General features: G+C 34.3%; 2 protein-coding genes across 3 annotated transcripts; one reads left to right on the forward strand and one right to left on the reverse strand.

The window, feature by feature from the left end:
- The first annotated feature begins 1,781 nt into the window (after positions 1–1,781).
- LOC145605504 (grpE protein homolog 1, mitochondrial-like) lies at positions 1,782–6,910 on the forward strand. Of its 2 annotated transcripts, none has more exons than XM_081661565.1 (6): positions 1,782–2,021; positions 4,523–4,715; positions 4,800–4,999; positions 5,094–5,261; positions 5,644–5,772; positions 6,563–6,910. In XM_081661565.1, the coding sequence occupies exons 1-6, from the start codon at positions 1,869–1,871 to the stop codon at positions 6,647–6,649; spliced, it is 930 nt and encodes a 309-aa protein (XP_081517691.1). In that variant the 5' UTR covers positions 1,782–1,868; the 3' UTR covers positions 6,650–6,910. The 2 variants fall into 2 exon arrangements, with proteins under 2 accessions (XP_081517691.1, XP_081517692.1); XM_081661566.1 differs by having other exon boundaries at positions 4,523–4,667; positions 4,803–4,999.
- A 982-nt stretch (positions 6,911–7,892) lies between these two features.
- On the reverse strand, positions 7,893–10,918 carry LOC145606077 (uncharacterized). The gene is made up of 3 exons (XM_081662136.1): positions 10,502–10,918; positions 8,872–9,024; positions 7,893–8,299 (listed from the first exon to the last, which is right to left on the reverse strand). The coding sequence occupies exons 1-3, from the start codon at positions 10,862–10,864 to the stop codon at positions 8,180–8,182; spliced, it is 636 nt and encodes a 211-aa protein (XP_081518262.1). The 5' UTR covers positions 10,865–10,918; the 3' UTR covers positions 7,893–8,179.
- Between the last annotated feature and the right edge of the window lie 343 nt (positions 10,919–11,261).

Below are 11,261 nucleotides of genomic sequence, written 5' to 3' on the forward strand. Positions count from 1 at the left end.
AGTTTTGTATTGGCAAGCGTGATAAAAGAAACATGTCAAGTAAAAAAGAACAGAGGAAGTATACAGTTATTCAACAATGCAATAATGCAAAAACATCTACAAACTTAATTAAGAATAGATTAAATATAATTAAAAAATCATAGAGCACATATTACATACAAATAGAAGTAATTTAACATTGCATATGCATATAATAATGGAAAAGTTTTTCGGAGCATTTACTATTTGCAAGTATATACTCTCACCCAACCTAGTAATTACTCTACATAAATTATATAGGATTACCTATATGAAACTAAAAAAAGAGAAACAGTTACACCCAACTCACATAAACATTAACATTTAGGCAATCAGGGAAAATATAGTATCAGCTTGCATTTGCAACTTTCTTCCAAAAACGTGAATTTGGTTATGCAGTAGAAAAAGTTTTATGCAGTCCCAATTATAGCCTTAAACCCTTGATAATTCCCTTGACTTCGTTCTTGCTTTTTTCCCTTTTCATCGTAGTTAGTTAGGTTCCCTTTCTTCTTAGTACATCTACTTCGACAAAATCATCAAATCATTGGTCTCAATGTCATTTATATACAATTATGTGTATGTCGTTAATTTTGACCTTCGATCACAAAAAAAGAAATAACTTTTTGCTTGTGCGGTTGGTAAAGTTGTCATGCAATTAAACTATAACCTCCATTAAATATCAAAATTTTAAATTTCATGATTTCATTAACCTTTTAATTAATTTAATTAATTAATTAGAAAGATTTTTCAAGCTCATCTATCTTGTAGAGTCATCTTTTTTATTTCAATCATAAGAGATGAACTTTAAATTTTACCTATAGCATAAATAAATAAATAAAAAGTGCATAAATGTAAGGAGATAGAAAGCTCAACACTCATTATTACATTTGTACATGTGGAAGGACATAAATGTAAGAAATAGGACATAAATGTAAGAAATAACATATGAGGGTAAGAACATAAATAAACATTTTGAAGGGCATATAGGTCCATGCACTATTCATAAGCGCAATCTTCTACTTTTTATAAGGTAGGGATAAATGTAAACACACTATTCATAAGAGTTAACTCAAACTTTTTAAAAGGTAGGGATAGGGATTGTTGAACTAATTTTTCTTTTGTTGTTTCCTTTTTCTTCTTGCTCGATCTTCTTCGTCTCCTTCTTCTTCTTCCCCTTCATCCCGTAATTGTGCTTTCCTCCTCCTCCATCGAATTTACTCGTAAACCACCATTTTCACCACATTTATTTTCAACAACGAACAAAAACCGACAAAGAATTGAGAAATGAATGGCATGGTTTAGCTCAAAGGGATAGGAGTGCCGTTTTTCTCCATCGAATCACCTAATCAATTTCGATTTCTGCATTAAACTGTTGATTTCTCTATTGAAGTTCTTTCATTTTTTCATTGAAACTCTTCTGTTTGTACTTAAATTTATTGATGTCTTAGGCAAAACTACAACATTAATTCCACTTATTGATTGCAATGACAAATTTACTCGTTAAAAATGTTTCACTTGTATTTTCAGATTTGCTTCATTCATATTCATGTTCATATTCTTAATCCATTTGTCAAACCTTCTAAAACCCTTCCAAAAACCCTCAAAGTCACAACTCCCACGTATCCAAATCAAAATATTGCCAACCAACTCCCGAACGACGAGTATTACGCAACTTTACCCCATTCCGACGTCGTTTCGTAGTTCGTACACCTCTTTAGCTTCTTCTCCAAGAACCTTCTTTAACCTTCCGACAATTTCTCCCTTCTCCCTCAATTCATCAACCATTCAACCTCCATTTTTTTCTCTCTCTACTTTCTCTCTCTAAGTTTCTGCATCACAAAGCGCCGAAAATGTCGCTAACTAGGGTTTTGGGAAGAGCGTCGAGAACTACGCTTTCCCAATGTCGGGCCTACTTTCTCTCTCCTCCTCCTCTCCATCAACACAATTCCCCTTTTTCTGTCCTATGCAATCGATTTCATTCTCTTTCCGACGTTTCTAGCAAGGTAATTGACCGTTATTTTTGATGAATTTTTGTCTTTTTTTTGTTAATTGTTTAAACTATTATTGGGGTTTATTTTGTTTAGCAGGGTTTTGCTAGGGTTTAAGGATTTAGCCTACATGATCTGAATTTCAGATTATTTTTGTTGATTTTAAAAAAAAAAATTAGCTAATTTATGATATTTGTGTTCCAAATTGGTTCGAAATGAAATGTAATGATATTCTAAAAGATTGATTATTGTCTTAAAGTTTCAATTTTGAAATTTTAGAATTGATATATTATGATATTCTGACCTCTATATTTGTTTCATTTTGGCGTTGTAGTTCCATTTTTGTTGCTCTATATTGTTGGGTTTTGCTATGGAAGCTCAAGGCTTTATTTGTTATATGTCAATTTGGAGCAAATTTTTGTGAAGTTCGGCCTCATATTGTATTGTTTAGGATATGCTAATTGATTAGAAAATCTCTTAATAGCTAATCGTTAACTAATACTCCAGCCATCCCTCTTTAATAGGCTGTATTTGATTACAGGTCATGTTATTCTTTTGATATGTCATAAATGTTTTTGATAATATATACAATTGTTGAGAACAAGCAACTTAAGAGTATTATGGATCAAGTCTTAAATAAAGTAAGAGAACTACTTTATATGAAAATTTTCATAATTTAACTATAAGATATGCGACCTAACAATTTGGGACATCCCAAAATGAAAATGTGGCCTATTAAAGTGGGATGAAGGGAGTAATTCTTAGTGCACTAGGAAAGTTGAAATAAAAGGGTAAGTGTCGAGAATTGAACTCCAGCTCTTTATCTTGCTCTTGTTGAGTTCTGAGGCTAGTAGGTTGTCAAACAAAGATGCATATTAATCTGTGGCCTGTATTGTAGGCTGTAATATGATGGATATTTGTGCATTTAGCAAGGGGAGTTTAGTGACATTGCCCATAGTAAACTTTACCCTCATGTTTTATTTGGATACTTATATTCCACCACCACCCATTACTACTTTAGAAGGGTTATTGAATGGTGGTGGCAAATTATCAATAAAAACTTGTTGGGGGCCGAGTTGCATCACCACAAATGATGGCATGGAACTTCTCTTGCAATAGCATGTTAACCTTTACCATTACTTTTTCCCCCTTTTTACCAAATGGCCATAACTGCTTTAGTGACCTGGAATTTTGGGATCCGATAATTTATTTTTATTGACAAATTATTTTTCCTTCTCGTTGATGTTCAGCCTTTATTGCTGCCTTATAGACTTATAGTGAATAATCTAGTGGAGTTGCTGAGGTGATGATTCTTTGATAAAATTTGGATACTATTATCATGGATTTGGGAGTCTTACTTGCAAGGGAAAAACGTAGTTATACATTAAGGTCATAACGATACAATGCTTATAGGGAAATTGAAAATTTTTTTGCTTATTGGGTGCCTAGATAACTATTTTGAAGATCATCCATTAGTATATTTATCGAGGGAAAATATTCCCCAGAAGGCAGTGAATCCAGTTGGGTTGCTGCGGTATTTCTTTTATGGCCAAATTTGGTTTTAATTTTATAGATTAGTTTTTAACACTCTACATTCTCAGTTGCCATCTGCTTTACTGTTTGTTCTTCAATGTAAGTTTGTACGCTTTATGATAAGCATATCATATAGGGATCAGAATGACCTTTGTTCTCTTCCCTGCCTTTATGTCTTTTACGGCATTCAGTGTATTCCAGAAGATAGGTGCCTTTGTTTTGGATTTTTCATGGGGTTGACAGCTGGATATCTGCTAGACTTCGTAGGATTGAAAACTTACACACGAGTTATTACATGTTTGATGAGAGTGAATTTAGATTTGCCGCTTAAAGTTGTCTTCAGTTATTTGCCAAAGTATTTTATACTCCCTTGTTATCTGTCAACAAACAGTTTCATATATTCAGCGTCAGACGTTTCCTTCTAGAGTGGAAGTTGTTATTTCTCTTGAAATATCTTACCCTGTTGACGCCTTACATCACCATTCATACATCTATAATATAACTGTAGATTGCATTGCATTTTTGGGGGATTTTTTGTGGAGATGTGACTACTACCTGTGTCCCAGCCTTTCATGTTTCAAAATCATGTATATTACTTCAGTTGCAATACATCCTACTACTGTATTTAACTTGAGAGCTTTTACGTTTTTAGAGTCTCTTGAAAGAGGTTTTTCTAAATTATCATTAAAATCTGTGGTGGCTTGTAGAGTGTATACTTGCAGATTGTGTTCTTATGATGTTTCCTGCCTTGATGAAAATTGGATTTTAGATGTAAATTTATGATCGTAGTGCTACTGCTATCTGATTCAGGGAGTTGTACATGTGAAGTTTAAGCCTTTATGTTTGATATGGACCTCTCTAAATGCACATTGATGGTGAATTTTGCATGTTTACTTTGTTCTTTGAAATGCATGCTAATCTATCTTTGGTTCTTTATATAAGTTTTAATTACGAAATAAAGCTATTTTGTATGTTTTTGTTAGGCATCTCCTTTGCATAATGGACTATGTAGTATTGTTGCTTTCCCTCATCGTGGAATGTCAACCTTTGCATCTACTGAACAAGAGCAGGGGACACCCGCTGAGAAAAAAGGAGATAATGGTGGTGCTGATGGTGCAAAGCAATCAGGTGAGGGAATTAATGCAGACAGTGAGACTTCTGTACAAAGTCAAGAAACAGTAACTACTTCAGATACACAACCTACGTCTCAGTCTGTCAAAAGACAGAGTTGAGGCACTAAAAGAACTGCCTTTTCTGATTCAGATTCCGAGGAAAACATGGATGACCTTTCCAAAGAAGATCTGGTAAAACTTGTGCTGGAGAAGGAGGAAACCTTAGGGAACAAACAAAAAGAGTTTGCTGAATTTAAAGACAAGTTTCTTCGTAGTTATGCCGAATTAGAGAATATCATGGAAAGAACACGGCGTGATGCAGAGAACTCAAAGAAATTTGCCGTGCAGGTTTGTGTCTATGATTTGGATGCTGGTCCCTATTTCATTTCCGTTAGTAGCACTTCTGAAATACTTTGTGGCACATTGTGTGTTCATACTGCAGAGTTTTGCAAAGAATCTACTGGATGTTGCTGACAACCTTGGCAGAGCAGCTTCTGTAACCAGAGAGAGTGCCAATAAAATTGATGTCTCTCAGGATACTGTTGGAGCAATGCCACTTTTGAAAACCCTGCTGGAAGGTGTAGAAATGACTGAAAAGCAGCTTACAGAGGTAATATTTCCAACATACACTTAGTTTATTGTAGTCACCTCCTAGTAATTTGAATTTTATTACATGATTTCTACCCCTCTCCTCCCCATCATCTTAGTTCGAATTAACAGTGTACTTGTAATTTTTATATTGCTGACTTTGTACTACCTCGGTTAAATATTAGTTGCAACTTTGGAGTATTATTTGTGAGATATAAAATATTCTAAAGTTGCAACTAATATTTAACGGAGGTAGTAGAATTTACCGGTATCATGTTTATCCATTTGCCACGTAAAGTTTTAGTTAATCTGATCTAGATCAGATGATTATGATTTTGATTAATTTAGGCGTCCACTTCACTTGCACATATTATATTCTTGCTTAGAGACCATTATTCTTTCAGGTATTCAGAAAAGCTGGTGTTGAGAAATATGAATCTATCGATGAGCAATTTGATCCTAACAGGCATAATGCTGTGTTTCAAGTTCCTGACAATTCTAAGCCTCCTGGTACTGTTGCTGTTGTCCTCAAGGTATTTTCCAGTGCTCTGATCTAGATATAATGTAAGAACGTTAGTTGATGTGATGTAATTTCTTGGTTCTTAAAAAGTAATAAGCTTAGCTCATCTAGTCTTTTTACTCATGTATGTTTATCTTGCGTGCAATTATCTTCTATATGTGACTTTTATGTGTTTACTCTTCTGGGATGTAGATATTTTGAGGGTTTTTGCATGTGTTAGCCTGTGGTTGTCTTATGAAACTTGTTGATTATGGGCCTTAAAGGCATGTTGTGGTATGAGAAATTATCTGATTGTGAAGCTGAATTAGTTTTGAGGTCAAGGTGTTGTTGATATGTTTTTGGATCTTATTTTTTTTTTTTTTTGTATTATTGTTTTTTACTATCCTTTAGGGAAGATCCCTGCATAAATAAAACACAGAAGTTTCACACTAAACAGAAAAGAGTATTTGATCATAAGGCTTGTGCTATCTGAATTCTATGTATCCCTATTAAAAACATTGATGAATGGTGTTGTATGGTTTCTCTGCTAACCTTTGTTATGTCTTCTCACCTTGAAATGGCTTGCTATTCTTTCTTAGTTTCAGTGCCTCTAGTGGCCTTCTACTTTATGGATTTGGCATAGGGGATCAACTTTTTTACTTGTCTTCAAAATAAGAAACATTTAGACTATAGAACTTTCTTCTGAATATACTGAAATAGTTATATGTCATCAAGTTCTCAATTAGATGGCTTGAAGTGAGGTCCTATTGATATAAAAAGTGGTCTTAATTATCTGTGAAGTAAATTAATTTCGGCATATGCAGGTGGGCTACACGCTTAACGACAGGATCATCCGACCAGCTGAAGTTGGTGTTACCATTGCTGTAGAAAATAATGATGCCAGTTCTTGAAGCTCAAGACATCTCATCCGAGCGAGCCCGTTCATTATACTTGAGAATTTTGTCAAATATTGCAATTGTCTAAATATTACAACACTTTTTGGACACTAGGTTAGCATAGTTGCCTCCATGGTACTATTTTTTGTCTCCTCCCCTTGAAATTTGTTCCAATTACAACATAAATGAGCTTCAAAGCAACATTTTAGCTCTACTTTGTATTTATAAAGTGGTCACGGGTAATTATAAGCAAATTCGCAACCTAATTAAGGTCAACTGAAATTGGTAACTGTAGTTGTACTTTACATGGGTATAAAAAAAAAACAATCTTTTAGCCATGTTCTTTTGGATTGAATGAATATGAACTAAACTGAGCTGAATGAACTGATAGGGGGGGAAATTGATTGAACCAATTGGAACAGAGCTAAAGTAAATTGAAAATAAGATTGAAAAAACATTGTCTAAAACAGTAGAACATCTCATATTCTCACCCATGAAACACAGATTGACACCAAGTCAGACCAGAAGTCCAATGCCAGCATGGAAAAATGCAATTCAATTTTACTCTTATGTTATTTTAAATATTTGGTTGTATATTTAATTTAGTATTTTATTGGACACTACAAAGTGTCAAAAAAGTTTACATATATAAAATTGTAAGCAACTTTAACATTTTTAAAAAACTTTAAAAAAAAAAAATTATGACTTAAGTATCTTTTGATTCAAATGAGAAGTAACTTCTCGTGGGAATTTTAAAATTTTTATTTCATACGAAATTTTTACCCTTATATCAATTTCCTAGGAATTGAACTAACTTATTTGGTTGGCACTTTCCTAGGAAATTCCAATCACCGGGGGGCTTGGTGAGAAATTTCTCATGTCTTGCGGGAATTTGCATTTCCCTTAGAATTTCTAATTATTATGCTTTTCTCATTTTTCTCCAACCAAACACAACCCCATATGCCTATTTCCTAGGAAAATAAACTCCTATATACACCACATATTTGACTATCTATTAACGAAATATGTTATATTCTCTTAGATTAACTTTTCAAGTCCCTGTGAGTACGAGAGAAGGCTCTTCAAAGTTGAATAGGTTCATCTTTCTCCCCCACAAAAACTCAGGTTGCTGATACAATTACTTCAGCAATGCAAAGTCTGTTTATCTGTCTTCATTTTTGCTGTCTGCAATTAAATGTATCTCATCCCTGAGACCCTGAATATGACCCTTGCTTATTTTTTAAAGCGTAGGACAATAGAGGATGAGTAAAGGGCTGAAGGATGTAATTCTGCCCAATATATGAACACTGAGAATTAACTTGTCAACACATTCGTACTACAAGGAATTTGTTATTACATTACATCTAAAGCAACGTAGAGTTGCACCAGGATTTACCATCCTTGACAAGGGCATAGGATGTCATACTTACAAAGCCTTTTAACAAAATACTACTACCTGGTTAACCACAGCCAGTGAATGGCATCAATCTACAAGATCCACAACGCCAAAGCCATTATTTCTGTACTATCTACAGGCGAAATCTTTCAATTTATAGCCCATAATCCTCTTTTTTGCAGACCTGATTGAGTATTTTTGTTCTCCAGGTGCAGACCAAGATTCAAGTGGCTTCTCCTTGTATAAATTAGATCACAGTCACTGGTTCCCTGCAAACAAATTAGCAAGGATTGAATATTGATCGCTACAAAATTTTATTCATGCAAAAATATCGACCTCCATATCAGCCATGGACTGTATACAGCATACCATTTCATCCCTGCACCTTTCTTCTTTTTTTTTTCCTCTTACCATCATAGAGTTACATAATGGATAACAAGGCTTTAGAGTTTAGACCTCTAGTGGGTACTTGTGAGATGGAAGGGAGATAAGCTCCATACATGCGCCCACCAGACATTAAAAAAAAAAAAAAAAAAGAAAAAAAAAGCACACACTTTCACTTTTCAGACCATGATAAAAATGGCAAAGCCTGTTTGCGGAAGCAAAAAGTTCTTTTTGGTATATATTAAACGAAGACAAAAAGAAAGATAAGAAAAATTGTGAAGGATACTAGATGGGTTCAGCTTGATCTATGGACACTAATACCTCACAACTAGCTAAGCTAAGGCTGTCTAGGACCTCGGATCATATCTGTCTACTTCAATTCTCTTCATGGTTTCCCTTCCTGTAGACCATCAAAATAATAGTACTAGTTAAAACAACTCTAGCACTAACTTATTACCTGACGTACTCCCATGAGGTCAGTGTTGATATCCAGCAACCCATATATATCTATTACTGCCTTTTCTGCATACTGGTCAGTTTCTCCTGATTTAGCTTCATCGGCAACTCCTTTTGCAGTCAGCTTCTTCTTCTTCTCCTCAAAGACAGTAATCTGCAATTGAAAGACATGATTTATGTAACACATAACACGCATTCTAAAACCCAGCGATTATGCTAAATCACAAATACAACAGACAAGAAAGTGGCTAGCACTACCTATTACAAAGTACTAAGGAAGTTGTGGACAGTCAGCTTGAACTAAAAGTAAAAATAAATAAAAATAGATTTTATAGCATACAATAAACATAAAAGTTACAGAACTAAGGGTCGGGTCAGCTCGGATCGGATCGGCTCGGCTCAGTAAATCAGAACAGGCCCTAAGATATTAAAAGATGAATTCACTTGATCTAGATGTAAGAAAATTTTGGAATCATATATAGCAGCTGATAACAGGCTCTACTTCCATTCAAAATTACCAAGGGAAAATTCATAATCGTCAATGGGCATAGCAGCCTACTTATCACACATAGCACTCTAAAATTCCTTAATAGATTTATGGAAGCACATACATTACATTATTACAGCATATAGAAACTCAAAAGTTCTTTTAGTCAATTGAACATTGGAATTAAACTGAATTAAACCAGTAAAAACCAAGATATATCAACTTGTTCCATGTTAAAGATGACATGTTTGGCATGAATATAGGAAAGGAAATTGAAAGGAAACACATACGAAGAGGAGAGGGTAATGTTAAGTGTTACCATTATGATATGTTTAGTATACCTAAGGATAGGAAACCCGGAAACAACTTTGTTATCATAGGGATGGTAGGGGGGTAACAAATTGGAGGTAAAGATTATCTTCAAGAAATGAAGTGTGTTTACCCTAATTCTCATACCAAAACACTTGTAATGATAATGATTAATTGATTCCATTTCCACCCCTTAAAAACACTATACCAAACATGCTCTAAACGAAAAAGAAAAGGCATCATAATAAATCCCACAACACAAAACACCAAGAATTTCGATAATCAACCTGTCAATAGTTCTCTATTATTCAAAACTTCCCCAAATTAATAAGTTATTCACATTCAAAAATTAATTACTAATAAGCAGTAAGCATACACATATTATATTACTAAAGTAAGCACGTTAACAAAGATTAAGGTCATTTAATCGGATAAAACCCATCATCAAGAAGGGTCTAAACAAAATCACGATCATGCAAGCTGAAATTCATAGTCAATCACAAAATGACAAAAAAATGATCAATGAAAGTGTTCATCTTATAAGTAAAAGCAACCAACATCAATGAAAGTGTTCATCTTTTTAACATTTAACAATAACTTCATCCAAAAATCCAAGCTTTACTTTATTCTCTAAAAAAAGGGGGGAATTTATAATTTTTGAAAACCCAGAAAAATTAAGAATAAAGGGTACATAAAAATCTAATTTATTTCCTTTTCTAGCAAAGCATTCAATATAATCGAAATCATTCAACCACCCAAAAACCCTAATTTCATCCTTCTCCAAAATCTAAAACCTTCATTTTGAAAAAAATCTTAAAACAATTAAGGGACTCACCGGAGTATACCGAAACCTCCGACGACAAATTTGATCGGAATTCGAATTCCCATCGGCGGTTTCTGCGGCGGCGGAGGGAGGGCGAGAAAGTGGGGTCCATTTACAGAGAAGAAGAGGAGCATCAGATGGTTTGAGACCGTTGGATAGGAATAGTTTACGAGGTTTAGAAGAAGTGGAGGATTGAGATGATGACACGTGGACCCACTTCTTCTCCCACCTTCGAACGGGCCCACGAAAGGTGGCCGGAGAAGCGGAGGAAGAAGAAGAGTTGCCGTATAAGAAGCGGGAAGCTCTAACAGGGCGCGAGTTAGAGTGAAAGTGAGTGTGAGAGTGTGTGTTTGTGTTTGTGGAGGGTCCCTCCATTGTTGTTGTTGTGTGTTTTTTTTACTGGTTTCACTGTTGTTTTTATCTTTGCTCTTCTTCAGGTTCAAATGGAGGGTTTTGTGTCTTGAAATGGTTTACTGTATTTAAGAGGTTTGCTATTGTGTTGTTGAGGAGTAATTATGTAGTACTTGTAGCTTTGTAGGACAAGGTTTCAGTCTTTAGAGAAGACGGATTAGGGATGAAATTTGATCTCATAATCAATTATATACTTTTGAGAGAGATATTTTTTAATAATGTGTGATCTGTAGGCATCTGTATTAATACAAAAGATTCTATATTAATATAATTATTTAAACTGAATAATTTCATAATCTTTCAGAGTATTTAATTTAATTTAAAAGTGAGACGGTGAATAAATTTCCTTTTAGGCTTCACT

Source organism: Chenopodium album, chromosome 22 (genome assembly GCF_948465745.1).
Source record: "Chenopodium album chromosome 22, dcCheAlbu1.1, whole genome shotgun sequence".
Classification (NCBI taxonomy): domain Eukaryota; kingdom Viridiplantae; phylum Streptophyta; class Magnoliopsida; order Caryophyllales; family Amaranthaceae; genus Chenopodium; species Chenopodium album.

Excerpts from the sequence above, each read along its gene's own strand:
- LOC145606077 (XM_081662136.1), bottom strand. The coding sequence starts at position 10,864 with ATGGAGGGACCCTCCACAAACACAAACACACACTCTCACACTCACTTT. Across the intron at positions 9,025-10,501 it reads GGAGGTTTCGGTATACTCCG|ATTACTGTCTTTGAGGAGAA; the intron begins GTGAGTCCCTTA and ends TTTCAATTGCAG. Across the intron at positions 8,300-8,871 it reads ACCTCATGGGAGTACGTCAG|GGAACCAGTGACTGTGATCT; the intron begins GTAATAAGTTAG and ends ATTTGTTTGCAG.
- LOC145605504 (XM_081661565.1), top strand. The coding sequence starts at position 1,869 with ATGTCGCTAACTAGGGTTTTGGGAAGAGCGTCGAGAACTACGCTTTCC. Across the intron at positions 5,000-5,093 it reads CAAAGAAATTTGCCGTGCAG|AGTTTTGCAAAGAATCTACT; the intron begins GTTTGTGTCTAT and ends TTCATACTGCAG. Across the intron at positions 5,262-5,643 it reads CTGAAAAGCAGCTTACAGAG|GTATTCAGAAAAGCTGGTGT; the intron begins GTAATATTTCCA and ends TTATTCTTTCAG.